Raw genomic sequence first — 19,132 nt, 5'->3', positions numbered from 1 at the left:
CGTGAATTTGTTTAACTCTCCCCCATACTTTATATATCAGACATAATGTTGGGTATTTCTTTCCCAGTATCTCTAGGGATCCATCTTCCAGACACTGTACCGCCTGACTTCTCTTCACCACCCTTTCTATCAAAAGTTGTGCTACATTGGAAGACGACTCATGTTCCCAGCCCTTTAAATGCTGACATTGGGCAGCCAAGAAATATATTTCAGGATTAGGTAAAGCCAAGCCTCCCGCGTCCTTAGGCCGTTGAAGTTTCTCCAATCTAATTCACGGGTGTTGTCTCCCCCACACCGGGCATAAAGCCAGACTGATCTGGATGAATCAACTTAGAAATAACACCCGACAATCGGGCCGCCAACACCCCAGCCAGAAGTTTAACATCCGTTGTGAGCAAAGAAATCGGGCGATATGATTCAGGCAGTCGTTGATCTTTATCTTCCTTCGAGATTACAACTATTATGGCCTCCCTCGTGGAGGCAGGAAGAATCCCCCCATTCCTAGCCTCCTCCAAAACTACTCGTAATCTGGGTAGCAACACCTCCTCCATCTCCTTATAAATTTCAGCTGGCAATCCATCGTCTCCTGGGGCCTTACCTCTTGCTATGGCTCTTAAAGCACGACTTAGTTCTTCGTCCGTGATAGGTCCCTCCAAACTTTCCCTATCCTCCTCACTCAGTCTAGGTAAGATAATACCTTCTAGAAATGCCGCGTTGTCAGTCCCAGATGGGTCCACACCAGAGGAGTACAGATCCGCGTAGAAGTCCGTAAAGACCCTTAAGATCTCAGAGGTATCCGACACTTTTATACCGTTAACAGGCTCTAGTGAATGTACGAATGGTGTACCCCTCTGGGTCGACGCCACCAGCGAGAGCATATGCCTTATTACCTCCCCCTCCTGGTAAAAGGCTAGTCGTTGGAACTCTCTCTTCCTCCCTGCCCTTTCCAAAATAATTTTATCCATATTATTCTGGGCTTCTCTTAACCGTTTCCCAGCCTCAGGGGTACCCAGTGTGGCCATCTCATCTTCAGCGATTCTTAGCCTTTCCCTTGCAGCATTATCCGCCTGTTTTGATCGCCGCTTACATCTACTGATGTCCCTGAACAGCAAACCTCTCAAATATGCCTTCATCGTCTCCCATATAGTGGGTATTTCCGAGTTGCCCTCGTTAATCTCAAAAAACTCCTCCACCTCCCGCTGTATTCCCTCCAAACTCACACTATTCAGCCAGTTAGGGTGAAATTTCCACTCTCCCGTATGCCGTGCTTGTGTCCCCATTGGCTATAACTCCTCCTCTATCGGATTATGACCGGAGATCGCCGGTGGCAAGTATCTCACTTCTCCCACCATATAATCAAACATATTGTTTCCCAGCGCCATATCTATTCTGGATAAAGTATCATGAGCCGGTGAATAGCAAGAGTATCCCCTCTCCCCCACGTGTCGCACTCTCCACAAATCAGCCATACCGATCTCTCAAACATATGTTCCGAATGGCGTAATATGGCTTTCCAACCTGTTTTGTGTATTTTTGTTTTTATCCCAGAAATCATCCCATATATTGTTGAGGTCTCCAATAATTAAAAGCGGCATTGGATCTCCCCGTCCAATCAATTTCAACACTTCTCTAAGTTTTTTACTCGAATAAGGGGGAGGAATGTACATAGCCACCAAACTACCAAGCATTCTGCATTTCACTACCACATACTGTCCATCCACATCAGCATACACCTTCAGCTCTTCATAGCGCACCCCTGCTGGGAACAATACCGATACCCCCCTTGAGTATGTAGAGAAGGTGGAATGATACTTTTTTGCAGCCACCGCCTACTAAAAGAATACTTTTGATCAGTTCACTTTTATCCTGTGTTCTATGCTGCGGCCGTATCAGTGTTTCCATCTAAAACTCTATCGAGATCCAAGGAGTATCATTTCTCCTTGCGGAGAGTGACATGTTAAGCATGTCGAGATGAGGAGACTTAAAGCCGCAATGCTCCTCTGGGAAATATGCAAATTGTCTCTTCAGAGAGAAAGAGGACTAGAACTCTAGTGCCACCTATTGGAAGTAGCAATCCTAACAGTCAATGTCAACATGCTTAACATGTCACTCTCCGCAAGGAGAAACGATACTTCTTGGATCCCGGTCAGATGCCTCTCACTCAGCCAAACCAGATCGCCACTTTGCACTGACAAGGAGCAGTACCCCGAAACACAGTGTCTGCAAATTGAGATTCTGGTTTGGCTTTTATCCTAAGTAATGAGACAACCCTCTTTTAAGGGTCGACATTGACTGTTAGGATTGCTACTTCCAATAGGTGGCACTAGAGTTCTAGTCCTCTTCCTCTCTGAAGAGACAATTTGAATCTAAATCTCTGAAATACGTGATTCAGATGAAACTCCCAACTGATCCATTCGCTATAAGGGGGCAGTTAGAGTTACTCTGGACTCCGTTTGGCCCCTGTTCAGTGGTGTCTGGCTTGTCAGAGGTGCACAAAACTGTGGTTGACTGCACTTTTGTGCATGCCTAAAAAGGACACAGCCAGATCATAGGCAAGATGGAGTCCAAAATGACTCCATCTGCATCATTATAGGGAATTTTCCAAGGGGGATTTTGTGTGAATCACCTATTTCAGAGATTAACATGGAACTAACAGTGGGGCTGTGCTGATGGGGGGGGGGGATAAGCTGAGGGGCTGTGCAGATGGGGAGAATAAACTGATGGGCTGTGTAGATGAGGGAATAAACTAGAGGCTGTGCAGAAGGGGGAATAAACTGAGGGGTTGTCCAGATGGGCAAAATAAACTGAGGGGTTGTGTAGATGGGGAATAAACTGAGGGGCTGTGCAGATAGGGTGAAAAAACTGAGAAGAGAAGCTGTGCAGAGGGGCAGATAACATGAGGAGTTGTGCAGATGCGGGTGAATAAACAGAGGTGCCTATGCAGATGGGCAGAATAAACTGATGGGCTGTGCAGATAGTTGGAATAAACTGATGGGCTGTGCAGATGGGGAGGAATAAGTTGAGGAACTGTGCAGATGGTGGAATAAAATAAGGGGTTGTGCAGATGGGGGAATAAACAGAGGGGCTGTGTAGATGGGGGAATACACTTATGGGCTGTGCAGATGGGTGAATAAACTGACGGGTTATGCAGATGGAAAATAAACTGAGGGGCTGTGCAGATGGGGAATAAACTGAGGTGCTCTGCAGATGAGGGGACTAAAATGAGGGGCTGTGCAGATGAGGAATAAACTGAGGGGTTGTGCAGAAGGGAAATAAACTGAGGGGCTGTGCAGATGGGGGAATAAACTGAGGTGCTCTGCAGATGAGGGGACTAAAATGAGGGGCTGTGCAGATGAGGAATAAACTGAGGGGTTGTGCAGAAGGGAAATAAACTGAGGGGCTGTGCAGATGGGGGAATAAACAGAGGCTGTGCAGATGGGGGAAGAAAACTGAGAAGCTGTGCAGATGGGGAATAAACTGAGGTGCTCTGCGGATGAGGGGACTAAATGGAGGGGCTGTGCAGATGGGCAAATAAAATGAGGTGTTGTGCAGATGGGAAATAAACAGAGGGGCTGTGCAGATGGGGGAACAAACAGAGGCTGTGCAGATGGGGAATAAACTGAGGTGCTGTGCAGATGTGGGAATAAACTGAGGTGCTCTGCAGATGAGGGGACTAAAATGAGGGGCTGTGCAGATGAGGAATAAACTGAGGGGTTGTGCAGAAGGGAAATAAACTGAGGGGCTGTGCAGATGGGGGAACAAACAGAGGCTGTGCAGATAAGGAATAAACTGTGGGGCTGAGGAGATGAGGGGACTAAAATCAGGGGCTGTGCAGATGGGGGAATAAACTGAGAGGCTGTGCAGATGGGGAATAAACTAGAGGCTGTGCAGAAGGGGGAATAAACTGAGGGGTTGTGCAGATGGGCAAAATAAACTGAGGGGTTGTGTAGATGGGGAATAAACTGAGGGGCTGTGCAGATAGGGTGAAAAAGCTGAGAAGAGAAGCTGTGCAGAGGGGCAGATAACATGAGGAGTTGTGAAGATGCGGGTGAATAAACAGAGGTGCCTATGCAGATGGGCAGAATAAACTGATGGGCTGTGCAGATAGTTGGAATAAACTGATGGGCTGTGTAGATGGGGAGGAATAAGTTGAGGAACTGTGCAGATGGTGGAATAAAATAAGGGGTTGTGCAGATGGGGGAATAAACAGAGGGGCTGTGTAGATGGGGGAATACACTTATGGGCTGTGCAGATGGGTGAATAAACTGATGGGTTATGCAGATGGAAAATAAACTGAGGGGCTGTGCAGATGGGGAATAAACTGAGGTGCTGTGCAGATGAGGGGACTAAAATCAGGGGCTGTGCAGATGGGGGAATAAACTGAGAAGCTGTGCAGATGGGGAATAAACTGAGGTGCTCTGCAGATGAGGGGACTAAATGGAGGGCCTGTGCAGATGGGCAAATAAACTGAGGGGTTGTGCAGAATGGAAATAAACTGAGGGGCTGTGCAGATGGGGGAACAAACAGAGGCTGTGCAGATTGGGAATAAACTGAGGTGCTGTGCAGATGTGGGAATAAACTGAGGTGCTCTGCAGATGAGGGGACTAAAATGAGGGGCTGTGCAGATGAGGAATAAACTGAGGGGTTGTGCAGAAGGGAAATAAACTGAGGGACTGTGCAGATGGGGGAACAAACAGAGGCTGTACAGATAAGGAATAAACTGTGGGGCTGAGGAGATGAGGGGACTAAAATCAGGGGCTGTGCAGATGGGGGAATAAACTGAGGTGCTGTGCAGATGTGGGAATAAACTGAGGTGCTCTGCAGATGAGGGGACTAAAATGAGGGGCTGTGCAGATGAGGAATAAACTGAGGGGTTGTGCAGAAGGGAAATAAACTGAGGGGCTGTGCAGATGGGGGAACAAACAGAGGCTGTGCAGATAAGGAATAAACTGTGGGGCTGAGGAGATGAGGGGACTAAAATCAGGGGCTGTGCAGATGGGGGAATAAACTGAGAGGCTGTGCAGATGGGGAATAAACTGAGGTGCTCTGCAGATGAGGGGACTAAAATGAGGGGCTGTGCAGATGAGGAATAAATTAAGGGGCTGTGCAGAGGGGGTATAAAATGTGGGGCTGTGCAGATGGACATGAAATGAGAGGCAGTGTGTTTGTGCCATGAAATGAGGGGCTGCGCGTTTGCCATAAAATGATGAGATGTGCGTTTGAGACATGAAATGAGGGGCTATGACGGCGGTACAGAAAAGTATATGAGGAGATGTGGTGACTATACTGTATATGGGGCTGTGGAGGTACTTATACTAGGGGTGGTGGTGACCATACTGGATAGGGGACTGTGGTAAATATCAAAATATCATACTGTTTGGGGTGTTATTTGTAGATCATAATACTGTATGGGGTGTTGTGGGGATCATCATAGTATATATGGGGGTTGTTTTGGACATCATACTATTTATGGGGGGCTGTGGTGGTGACCATACTATATATTGGGGGGTTGTTGTGGATATCATACCGTATGGACAGCTGTGATGACCATCATACTGTATATGGGGACAGTGTGAGGAGTGGCTGCAGTTTGAAGAGGACAGTGTGGTGGGCAGTATGAGGGCATAGTGTGAAAAGGGGGACAGAATGGATATGGAGAGGGGACAGTGTGAAATTGAGGCACAACATGGAGAGGGGTTAGCATGGCAAGGAGATGGTGTGGAGATACAGAAAGTATAATGGAAAATTAGAGCGGGTACAGCCATGGTATAGGCCGTGGTTCATAAGAGCGCATGGTTTGGTGGTTATAGCTGATAATAACAGTCAGTATGGCGGCCATATACCATAGGAGGCTTATTTAGGGTCATAATATAGACATATTTTTATGCAAAGGTGTCACGATAATGTAAATATGCCATATTCTGAGTACACTTCTAGAATGTTCCATGGCTTTACAGACACACGCTGTGGGCTTTTTGACCCCCCCCTCTTAGCACTGCATGGAAAACTCTTCTTCTCACTACACACTCTGCAACTTGATACCAGTGTGCAGAAGCCCCCACTGAGTAGTTTATGGCCTTAAGCTGGCTGAAGGCAGTTGTGGTAACGTGCTCTTTTGTTCATGTAAAAACGTAATAGTAGGGCATAACTTGATCCCAATTAGTGATAGAGATATAAAAGTTCCGAATGTCCACCGAGAGATCTATAACCCACTGAAGTCTCTAGGATCCAAACCCAATGAAATCCAAGGAACGGATTCGTGTTTATATTTAAATTAACCCCCATGCGGAGCATAATGACAATTTTGTCTTTCTTCTATGAGGTTCACCCTAAAAGATATGGGTAATAGCAGGATTCATACCTTTCAAAAAGGGGAGTATTCAGCCACCCAGTGAGGTCAGCACAGGGGGAGTGCCTTGGTTTTAGGCACAGGTATAAGATAGTGGGAGGTCATTTGCACTAGTCTTTGTCCAGGGAGCTAGCTGAGAGATGCTCTGTGATGCATTTTGATGTAACACCCCTCCCCCACATACCGCATGGTCTGCCATTAAATGAAATGACTTAAGCAACTGTAAGTGTTTTTTTCTTCCTTTAATCCCTTTTTATTTTGTAATTGTCTGTACATACGATAATTGTCTCCTTTTATAATATCTTTTTATATACTTTTATAAATACTGCCTAACCTTTTTTGGAGTAAAAGTTACAATATTTACTAGCATTGTTTTCCTTGCCCTAAAGCCTCTGACCTAAGCCATTCCTACTAATTGGGCTGGCTCCTGACCCGCTGTTAGATAAGAAATAGGAGCTGGAGGCGGCGTAAGTGTCCTGAGCTTTTGGGGAAACTGGCAGCGACGGACGGCATTGATAATTATTGGTCCCGCCTGAGTGGGAGTAGATATATCACCCTCGCTGCAGTGTGCCCAATAGCCAGTACATAGCAAGGTAGCCTTTCTGGCGATTAATTATCCTAGGTGCAGTTCCCTGTCTGACCTGAGGGTAAGGGGCGCCAGAGAGCTGCGAGTTCCAAACCAGAACTGGGAAGTGGGATATAAATAAATCCCCTTCAGAAAGTAACTGGGGGCAACCAAACAACCCCGGTTCATGACATATTGGTGGCAGTGGTTGGGATAATCAAAAATATCCCCCCTGTGATTCATGACAAAAGGCCATTTTAATAACACTCTTATTTTTAAGGGCACTGTGTCAGGATATGCTTCTAAAGACCAGAGAAGAGTGAGGTCTACAAAGAACAGCTGTGGATGTGAAAAGTCACCATGTCATCTAGACAAGATAGAGATGAGAAGAAAGAGAGGACTGTAAGATGTAATCTACAGGGTAACTGGATGTAAATATTTATTTGTGATACTGACTAATTATCATCAGTATTGTTGTTCCTGTATGGTCCTTAGTTTGATGATGGCTGTTATTAACAACTCCCAGTATCTCCTTAAAATTGTTAAGGACATACTGGGAGTTGCGGTTGTAGGTTCATGTGATACAATTGTTTATGAGGCTGACTTGATATTACAATTGATTGTTGTGCTAAGTTTGGTTCTTGTATTCAGTTACTCATGGTTCTGGTCGTGTATTTATGGTATTTCTGGTGACATATTCAAGTACTCATGGAGATTCTGGTAAAGTATTAAATGACTGATGGTGGTTCTGGTGACGTAGTCAAGTACTCATAGTGGGCCTGTTGATGTATTGATGTACTGATGGTGGATCTACTGATGCATTCATGTACTAACGGTGGTTCTGGTGACGTATTAATGCACTGAGGGTGAATCTGGTGATGTGTTCATGTACTGATGGTGGTTTTGGTGACATTCATGCACTAATGATGGTTCTGATGATTTATTTAGTTACTGATAATGTTTCTAGTGCCATATTTATGTACTATAAATGGCTTTGGTGCTCTAATTATGTACTGATAATGATTTTGGCTTCATATTCATGTACTGATGATGGTTTTGGAGATGAATATATCACTCGCATCATGATCACTACATGAATAAAGCACCAGAATAACCATTACTACATGAATATGTCACCAGAACCAGAATACATCACCAGAACCACCATCAGTTTTGTGCAAGCTATATTTGTCGCATGACGGACGCAAAACCCATCAGACATATCTCTTTAATTATAACGGGGGTCTGTTTATTTTCCATCAGGTTATTTGCCAAATGCTGGATACCTTAACTGAAACCAAACAGCCCCGATTATAGTTACGCTTTATTCGTTTACATAACTATCCTTAGGTTCTACATTTAAAATATAGGACGCCAGGGATTAATATGATTGATTGTGTATCTAATTTTTAAATTGCTCTCCTTGTCAAGTGACATCCTTAAAGTACACAACTTTTTTTTTATTTTGATCACTTTTTTTGTGAAAAAAATAACAATTCTACTGGAAGTGGTCATCAGAGTTTGCTACCTAACCCATTGGAGGGGAATGGGGGATGGGCATTAGGGGTCCTGTTTAGAGATGGGTGAACCTCCGGATGTTTGTGTCTGGCGGGTTCGGCTGAACAGTTTTAAAAAAGTTCGGCTTGGGCACCAGAACAGTACCCAGACCCCATTCACTTGAATGGGGGGCCTGAACATCCAGTGTTTGCCCCACTGTTATGTGCATGGCATAGCGGCAAACACTGCCTCTGATCGGCAGTAAAATCATTACTGTAGACCAGACAGCTACAATTCCCATGCTGTCAAATGACAGCATGAGCCCGCAGCTGTGATAGGAGGTAAATCTTGGCCTCCCCCAGGTTGAAAACTATTTATCCCCAGACATGGATTACGGCGTGAAACAGAATGACGGACAGTTGAGGGATATGATTGTTTTTTATTTTTGATTTTTTACAAGAGACCATGGCTTCATTAGAATGGGCTTTAAGTAAGTATAACTGTGTTTGTTATTTTTTAATAAAAAACGTAAGGGTATGTGCACACGATGCAGATTTAGTGCAGAATTGGTGCAGAACTGCAGCTGATTTTTCTGCTGCAGAAACGCTGCAGAACTGCACTGTGATTTACAGTACAATGTAAATCAATGTGAAAAGAAAAAAGCTGTGCACATGGTGCAGAAAAATCTGCGCAAAAACGCTGCAGATTTCAAAGAAGTGCACGTCACTTCTTTTGTGCAGTTCTGCAGCGTTTCTGCGCAGATTTTTCTGCACCATGTGCACAGCTTTTTTCTTTTCACATTGATTTACATTGTACTGCACAGAAACTGCACAGAAACTGCACAGAAACTGCATAGAAACTGCATAGAAACTGCACAGAAACTGCATAGAAACTGCACAGAAACTGCACAGAAACCGCGCAGAAACTGCATAGAAACTGCACAGAAACCGCGCAGAAACTGCATAGAAACTGCACAGAAACTGCATAGAAACTGCACAGAAACTGCACAGAAACCGCGCAGAAACTGCATAGAAACTGCACAGAAACCGCGCAGAAACTGCATAGAAACTGCACAGAAACCGCGCAGAAACTGCATCAAATCTGCAGATGCAGATTAGTGCAGAAAATTCTGCACCACATTTCCTACATGTGCACATAGCCTAAAAGTGTGTTGTTTTTTTTTTCAAATAAAAGACTTTATTATGTCTGTGTGTTTGTTTACAATACAACTATAGGATTACTAATAGATAGGTGTCTAAGGCTATATTCACACTTAGCGTTTTTACCGCGGAACCGCCGCGATTTTGATGCTGCGGGTCCGCAGCAGTTTCCATAGCGTTTACAGTAACATGTAAACCCTATGGAAACCGCAAACCGCTGTGCACATGCTGCGGGAAAAACCGCGCGGGAACGCAGCGGTTTACAACCCGCAGCATGTCACTTCTTTGTGCAGAATCGCTGCGATTCTGCACCCATAGGAATACATTGAACCGCTTACTTCCCGCATGGGGCTGTGCCCACGTTGCGGGAAGTAAGCGGATAATGTGCGGGTGGTACCCGGGGTGGAGGAGAGGAGACTCTCCTCCAGGCCCTGGGAACCATATTTGGGGTTAAAAAATAAAAAATCTGGTTATACTCACCCTGTGATGTCCGGAGCTCCTGGGCGCTGCACGCGGCCGTCCGGTCAGAGTTGCTGTGCGACCAGGACCTGTGGTGACGTCGCGGTCACATGACCGTGACGTTACGAAGGGTCCTTCTCCCACAGCATCTTTGGAACCGGACCGCCGGGTGCAGCGCCCAGGAGATCCGGACATCAGAGGGTGAGTATAACCAATTTTTATTATTTTTAACATTACTATTGATGCTGCATATTGCTGCATATGCAGCATCAATAGTATAGGCGGAAACCCGCAGCGGAAAACGCGGAACAAACCGCGATAAATCTGCAGGGAGAACCGCAGTTGTTTTGCCCTGCAGATTTATCAAATCCGCTGCGGGAGAACACGCAGGGACCCGACGCAAGGTGTGAACATAGCCTTATAGACGCAGCTCCATTATTAAGCCATGGATCATCTAATAGATGCACCTTTTCTTTGGTGGCTGTGGGCTGCTATTTTTAGACTAGTGAGGCAATATCTATGGCCCCTTACCAGCCTGAGAATACTACCCCTCAGCTGTTTGCTTTAGCTTGGCTGGTGTTAAAAATGGGGAGACCATTTATTTATTTAAATAATTAAAAAAATTGAGTGGGGACCTCTCTATTTTTCATAACCAACATTGCTAAAGCTGACAGTTGAGTGTTGCAGCCCGCAGCTGTCATTTTTGCCTGGCTGGTTATGAAAAATACAGGGAACCCACGCATTTTTTTTAAATTATTTATTTAGAGGTCAGGCGCCGGCTGATGAATACTCCCATCAGCCACCATCTGCTCTCACTATTATTAGCGGCAGCAGGTGTAGGCTGATGTGAGTAGTAGTCCCATCAGCCAATGCCAGTAACCTCAGGTAAACTTTTTACCTCCGCAAACAGCTGCGGGCTCGTGCTGTCATTTTACAGCATGGGAACCGCGGCTCTGATCGGCGGTAATGACTTTACCGTTGATCAGAAGCAGTGTTTGCCATGCAGTCATGCACATGACAGTGTGAGAAACACCTGGTGTCCAGGGTGCCGAATCCGAACAGTAAAATGGATTTCCTGGTGAAGTCCGTGTTTGGGGTCCATGCCCAAACAGTAGGTATTCGGTATGGATCCCAAACTTTACTGTTTGGCTTCGCCCATCACTAGTTACCTTAGTCTCTCAGTCATTCCTTTGCTTTGGGTTTGTAGGGGCGCCATTGGCTTCATCTGCCTAGGGTACACCAAAATACTTAGTACCAACCCTGGGTTGAAGAGAATTTGTTAGTAAGATCAACACTGCATACATATGTGGGCATGCACAGATTTGAAAGCTAAATTCATTAACACCTTCATATCTACTGTTTGTTGCTGCATTTCTGAGAAATCAGAATTTTAATTCATATTCAAATGAGTCATTAATTTCTCTGGGTGTGCCTGAGCACTTCTCCAGCCTGTGTCACACCTAGAACACTTAACACCTCATTTGCATATAAACTAAAATGTTGCTTTCTCAGGAATGCAGCAACAGATATAAGATAAAAGGGTATCAATGGATTTAGAATTCAAACACCTGCTTGCCCATAGGTGTGGTTTGCCAGCTTGATCTTACAGAAGGCATTGCTTTTAGTTGCAAACAGCAATTGTTTGTCGAGTTCAACTTCATGAACTAGATCCAAAAATACAACCAGGCATTTAAAAGGATTGCACACAAACAGTGTGTATCACCTATCAACAAAATAGGTAATAAATGCCTGATTAATCACTGTTGGAAACAGTAGTGCAAATGGCTGCAATCACATTTATAGGTCTACGGTAGAGTATCCACTTATATTGATAAAAAAAACAGACAGTGCAGGAATCTTGTTCTAAATAAATGGTAATTTTAAGATTATCACAACCTTATCACAAAAAGCTAGAGCATAACTATAAGAGAAGCAGGGGTTATGGTCACAAGAAGGTTTGAGGACCTATGATGACCCCAAAGGACAAAACGTCTACACACCCCTGTTAAAACACCCGATTTTTGTCATGTTAGAAAAATAATTTCAGAACTTTTAAAATTTTACAACTAAAATAATGTGGCTGCATAAGTGTGAAACCCTCTTATAAAAAGGGATGTGGCGAATGAGGAGGAGAGGTGAGTATTCAGTTTTTATGAAGAGGTAAGCTATGGGCTGGACCACGGTGAGTCATTGGACGTGGTATATCTCGATTTTTCCAAAACGTTTGATACCGTGCCGCACAAGAGGTTGGTACACAAAATGAGAATGCTTGGTCTGGGGGAAAATGTGTGTAAATGGGTTAGTAACTGGCTTAGTGATAGAAAGCAGAGGGTGGTTATAAATGGTATAGTCTCTAACTGGGTCGCTGTGACTAGTGGGGTACCGCAGGGGTCAGTATTGGGACCTGTTCTCTTCAACATATTCATTAATGATCTGGTAGAAGGTTTACACAGTAAAATATCGATATTTGCAGATGATACAAAACTATGTAAAGCAGTTAATACAAGAGAAGATAGTATTCTGCTACAGATGGATCTGGATAAGTTGGAAACTTGGGCTGAAAGGTGGCAGATGAGGTTTAACAATGATAAATGTAAGGTTATACACATGGGAAGAAGGAATCAATGTCACCATTACACACTGAATGGGAAACCACTGGGTAAATCTGACAGGGAGAAGGACTTGGGGATCCTAGTTAATGATAAACTTACCTGGAGCAGCCAGTGCCAGGCAGCAGCTGCCAAGGCAAACAGGATCATGGGGTGCATTAAAAGAGGTCTGGATACACATGATGAGAGCATTATACTGCCTCTGTACAAATCCCTAGTTAGACCGCACATGGAGTACTGTGTCCAGTTTTGGGCACCGGTGCTCAGGAAGGATATAATGGAACTAGAGAGAGTACAAAGGAGGGCAACAAAATTAATAAAGGGGATGGGAGAACTACAATACCCAGATAGATTAGCGAAATTAGGATTATTTAGTCTAGAAAAAAGACGACTGAGGGGCGATCTAATAACCATGTATAAGTATATAAGGGGACAATACAAATATCTCGCTGAGGATCTGTTTATACCAAGGAAGGTGACGGGCACAAGGGGGCATTCTTTGCGTCTGGAGGAGAGAAGGTTTTTCCACCAACATAGAAGAGGATTCTTTACTGTTAGGGCAGTGAGAATCTGGAATTGCTTGCCTGAGGAGGTGGTGATGGCGAACTCAGTCGAGGGGTTCAAGAGAGGCCTGGATGTCTTCCTGGAGCAGAACAATATTGTATCATACAATTATTAGGTTCTGTAGAAGGACGTAGATCTGGGGATTTATTATGATGGAATATAGGCTGAACTGGATGGACAAATGTCTTTTTTCGGCCTTACTAACTATGTTACTATGTTACTATTAATTCATTTTTTTTTAAATCAGTGAGTACATTGTGCTGGCTATAATACTGTATATAGGACTGTGGGGAGTGCATTATACTGTCTTGAGGAATATTGGGAGTGCAACATACTGTATGTACTATCTGGAGTGCATTATACTGTATGGACTGTGGAGGACTATGGGGAGTACATTATACTGTATAGACTATGGGGAGTGTATTATACTATATGGGCTCTGGAGGACTATGGGGAATGCATTATACTGTATAGAGGATTATGGGAAGTGAATTATACTATATGGAGTACTATTGCGAACATATTATACTATATGGAGAACTTTGGGGTGCAGTGAACTGTATGGAGAACTTTGGGAGTGCATTATACTGTATGGAGGACTATGGATGGCGCATTACACTGTATGGAGAACTATGAGGGTGTATTATTCTGTATGGAGGACTGTGGAAGTACATTATACTATATTGAGGACTATGGGGAGTGCACTATACTATATTGAGGACTATGGGGAGTGCACTATACTGTATGGAGGAGTTTGGGGAGTGCATTATACTGCATGACCTATGTAGGACTATGGGGCATGCATTATATTTTATGAAGGACTATGGGGAGTGCATCATACTATTTGATGGACTATGATAGTGTATATTAACTTGAAGACTATGGAGGTGCATTATACTATATGGAGTACTATAGGGAGTGCATTATACTATATTTAGGACTATGGGGAGTGCATTATACAATATGGAGGACTATGGAATGCATTATACTATATGAAGGAATTTTAGGGTTCAGTATACAATATGGAGGAGTCCAGGAGGACTATTGGTACCATTATTCTATAAGGGAGCTATTAAAATATCTGGAGGGCTATGTGGGAGACTTTATACCTCATGGAGGGCTTTGTGGGACCCATTTTACTGTATGTTAGCAATTATACAGTGTGAAGGTTTGTGTGGGGTCCATCATACTCTGTGGAGGGCTATATAGAGCCCAGTTTCCTGTTTAGCGGGCTTGTGGGGGCAATTATACCGTTTGGAGAGCTAGTGTGGGCCATTATACAGTATGGTGAGATGTGAGGCCGTTATATTGGATGTAGGCCCAATATACTGCATGGAGGGTTGTTGGGGGATCATACTACATTGGAGTCACCATACTGTGCCTGTGGAGGGTACTATGGAGGAATTTACTTTGGTGGTAATATAATTTGTTTGTGGGGCACTTTGGTTGGCATCATACTTTGTGTCGCAACTCTATTGCCGGAATACCCAGGCCCAGGGCTCCTTTGCAGTCCCTAACACTAGGGGCGCCATAGCTATCACTGCTTCCCAGATTATTTCTGATGGTGAAGATGCTGGGCCATGTATCTTACTGATTTTCTTGACTAGTCCTAAATCTATCCCCCTCCCTCACCCAGGGAAGTTGGGAGTAATAGTGTATCTATACATACAAACCAGACTAACAAGGAAGGATGTATGGGGATAAATGAAAAAAAACAAAACATACAAATATGCACTCACAGACAACAGAGAGGAACACCTGGGATAAAAGGAAGGAAAACCAAACAGGAGAGGATGAAGAATTTTGAACACAGTTGAAACACCTAGCAAGAGTCACAGATCAACTCTTCAAACGCCTTTACCAACAACTGACACCTCTAATCCACACCAGGCAGTTTAAGACTAAGGCCAAGTTCACACATTCAGTATTTAGTCAGTATTTTACATCAGTATTTCTAAACCAAAACCAGAAGTGGAACAATCAGAGGAAAAATATTATAGAAACACATCACCACTTCTGCATTTATCAACCACTCCTGGTTTTGGCTTATAAATACTGATGTAAAATACTGGCCAAATACTGAACATGTGAACATGGCCTAACAGTGGCATCCCTGATAGCCAGAGATGAGTATATATAGGAGAGAGGAGAGGCCAACACTGAGCAGCTGAAACCATCAATGCTGGAAAGAAATCAGACTCTGCAGTCTTCTGGCACCTCTCTGTTTTGGTAAACCCGTGACATTATGGGAGCAATGAAAGGGCAATCTAGGGCTTCAGTAGGAGGAAAATTACTTTGTAAACGCTGCAAACTTGTGAGATATGCTCTTCTGTGGCCCTGCTAAATATTAATTAGTTTTTTGGGAGGGTGCCAATTAGAACTTCTACTATGGGACCCAATGATTTCTTTCTATGTATGCCCCTGTTCATGCTAATAGACTGCTACCCAAAAAGACTGAATGCTGTCATAAATTCAAAGGGTACTACGACAATATATTAATTTAAGGGTGTGTATACTTATGTAACCACATTATATTAATTCTTCATTTCACTTTTTCCACCTGAAAAGATTTCAGTTTGTTTTTCAATTGAATTGTACAGAATATACGTGACATTTAGGCTATGTGTACAAGTTCAGGATTTTTAGCGGGGTTTATTAGCATTTTTTCGTCCATTTTCCACCGGAAAAAAGCTAAAAAAACACTTACATAAGCATCCCATCATTTTTAATGCATTCCGCATTTTTTGCGCACATGCTGCATTTTTTCCTGCGGCAGAATCGCATTCCGGAAAAAAATGCAGCATGTTCACTCTTTGTGCGGAATCGTGGCGATTCCGCACACATAGGAATGCATTGATCCCCTCACTTTCCGCATGTGGCTATGTCCACCATGCGGGAAATAAGCGGATCATGTGCGGTTGGTACCCAGGGTGGAGGAGAGGAGACTCTCCTCCAGGCCCTTGGAACCATATACCTGTTAAAAAAAAAATGAAAATAAAAAGGTGAGAATGTCACGATTTAAAAAAAAAAAATATTTTTAACATTATATCTTTTTACTATTGATGCTGCATAGGCAGCATCAATAGTTAAAAGTTGGTCACACTTGTCAAACACTATATTTGACAAGTGTGACCAACCTGTCAATCAGTTTTCCAAGCGATGCTACAGATCGCTTGGAAAACGCTAGCATTCCGCAAGATAATTACGCTTGCAAACCGCTAGTGTTTAGCGGAATCTACATGCCAATTCTGCAGGCGTATTTCCTGCGGCAGGGAGTTGCAGAATTGCCGTGGAAATTTCCGCGGCAATTCTGCAATGTGTGCACATAGCCTAAAGGTGGAAAACGTTAAGAAATGATTCCTCTTGATATGATTTTTTTTTACATAACAAAAGCCTAACACTTTATCAAGGTTGTGGAGACTTTTTATATCCACTGAGTATATTATGCTTGATTGTCTGGGTGCCTTGTAAATGTTCTTTCTAACAACTTGCGCCTAAGAGTTTTAAAAGCCTATTCCCATCTACAAGATCCTATCCTAATATGTAGTAGTTATAATAATAATATTAGCAAATACCTTAGAAATGTAATAAACTTCTTTTGATTCTCTATGTCGCTTACCCTATGTGCATTGCAGAAGCTTAGGTATCCATGGTTATGAGACGACGACTCGTTAGTGGATACCAAATCAGAGAATCAGAATACTACATTTCTAATTGGAAGGATTTGCTAATACTATTATTATCACACCTACTACATATTGGGATAGGATCTTGGAGATGGGAAGGCCTCTTTAGGGCTCGTACTCATCTGCGTATAAATCAGATGGGTGCAATCCAATAAAAAAAATTGGGTTGCACTCTGACTAACACTTGTCCAACTTTTCAGGAACAACATCAAAGCGACTTTATTTACGCAGATGAGTGTGAGCCATTAAGGTACATCTTTGTAAACCACCTCCTTTATAACATGATACAAAAACAGAGCTCTCATCAAAAGATACAAATTGGTCATGATCACATATAGTCATTTTATTCACATTGATCTTAATAAACTATTTTTCTCACCATTTGCATTGAGGAGGTATATCACCTAGCCACTGCCTCAGGGTTGGGGGTCCGATGCCCCCGGTAGCAGCACAGCTATCATCACATGCACTGGCATGCTGGGATGGCACAGCGAGATGTTTAGTTATCCCTTTAGAGAAAATAAAACCTACATTTAGAGGAACCAATTCAAGAGAGACAAAAAAAGAAAGTACAGGTAAAAGGGAAGCAGGAAACTAGGCCTAAAGTAAGGAGTGAAAAAGGTAACACTTGGTGTATATTTGTTCTCTATTGACACTACACAAAATGTGCTAACCAAGAATATGTCATATCAATAAAATAACGTAAGATAACCAAAGAGGAGTAATGCACACTGCAGAATATACAGACATACACAGATATAGTAGATGGGCACATACAATAGCTGAATTCATGTTCTGCATGCATTGTCACAGGTCTCGGAAGTGTTATCAGGAAGTTATCATAAGATATCTGTAAACATTTTACAATAGTCATATAAACAAACATACCCGACAGAGATACAAGTATACACACAAAACACTCACACACAAACATCAGGAAGACGGGATCTTTTGTATACTCACATCTTCTGGCCGAGCACAGCAGACTGTCACAATGAGACAGAAGGTATTACGGCCTGAAGGTATGTGTGTGATGTGTGACACTAAGTATATCTGTGTCTTAGTGATTCCGAATCACTTCTGTAGGGCGTGCATAGATTTATATGTGAATGATGATTGGAAGGAAAATATTAATGTGAGATATACAGAACAGCTTAATAAAGTGGTATGTAACAATGGAGGGACAGATGGATGGATAGAATGGTAAGAGATAGATAGATAGATAGATAGATAGATAGATAGATAGATAGATAGATAGATAGATAGATAGATAGATAGATTCCTTCTTGGTTCTATGTAAACATAGGTTGTTGTGATGACCGGTTGCAGACAAATATAGAATGGGCTGTCAGACAAAAGAAGCAGGTCCAATCACAAACACAAATGGGGGAGGAGGGTGACGGAGAATGAGCAGATATGAACGGGGAACAGGAGAGATGAGGGTGGGGGAATGACTGAGGGGCTTAAGATGCTGCTGTCACGGTGTGTGGGAGACAGGGACGGAGCTTGGGAAGGGCAGGCAGGTGCTGTGGATTACAGATGATTGTCTTAGCAAAATGAATTGTCTTAAGTGGAGGTTATAATTGGATGTCTCAAGCTGTCGCTATCAGCCGATGGTCGTCTCCAATTCTGTCTCAGGTGGCAGCTGTCATAGAATGCCTTTGGATGTCTCTCAGCTGATGGATGGATGGACGCCCCTTTAGAAGCAGTTTTTTTCTTTTTTTGTCTTGTGTTTTCCAGGTGAAGATGGTCTCTCTCACAGGGCTACTGTTCCTGGAAATACATAGCTGTCTCTGATGATGGTTGTCTTTGGCTGTCAGGGGCACAGCTGCTCCTGCCTTTGTTATTCCTGTGCTGATGGCAGCTGAGAGCCGTGTACGCATGTGCAGATTATCCAGAGCAAGTCACATGATAGCTTCTGTACAGCAAGGAATAATAGATAGATAGATAGATAGATTATATGCATTTACAATGAAAGTCTAAATAAAAGCACTAAGGGATAATAAAAATCCTAGCCTCTCTACCCATTTCACTTATCCAGTTTACATTCAGTCGTCATGTTCTGTATACATAAGATACAGCAAAGATACAGTAAAGCAGGACAGCACGACAGGACACAGAATATAACATAATACAGATGATGGCAATGTGGCAGACATTACAGTACATGATCCAGATCTCACTCTTATGTTTAGGTTTTGCTTTTTTTCATACTCTATGTTTAAGTATTAGTTAATGAATAT

The 19,132-nt window shown here is 43.2% G+C and overlaps 1 protein-coding gene across 4 annotated transcripts in view; it reads right to left on the bottom strand.

Annotated features, from left to right (window-relative positions):
• Positions 1 to 18,795, bottom strand: part of PARP6 (poly(ADP-ribose) polymerase family member 6) — a 115,986-nt gene extending 97,191 nt beyond the window's left edge. For all 4 annotated transcript variants that reach the window (XM_069765619.1, XM_069765621.1, XM_069765620.1 and 1 more), the window contains exons 1-2: positions 17,853 to 18,795; positions 17,269 to 17,398 (exon numbers count right to left, since the gene is read on the bottom strand). In XM_069765619.1, coding sequence (XP_069621720.1) covers positions 17,269 to 17,277 — 9 coding nt within the window. In that variant the 5' untranslated portion in view covers positions 17,278 to 17,398; positions 17,853 to 18,795. The remainder of the gene's footprint in view (positions 1 to 17,268; positions 17,399 to 17,852) is intronic.
• Positions 18,796 to 19,132: the final 337 nt, after the last annotated feature.

This window comes from Ranitomeya imitator, chromosome 4 (assembly GCF_032444005.1).
Source record: "Ranitomeya imitator isolate aRanImi1 chromosome 4, aRanImi1.pri, whole genome shotgun sequence".
Lineage (NCBI taxonomy): Eukaryota > Metazoa > Chordata > Amphibia > Anura > Dendrobatidae > Ranitomeya > Ranitomeya imitator.
This window is presented reverse-complemented; position numbering and strand designations above follow the sequence as displayed.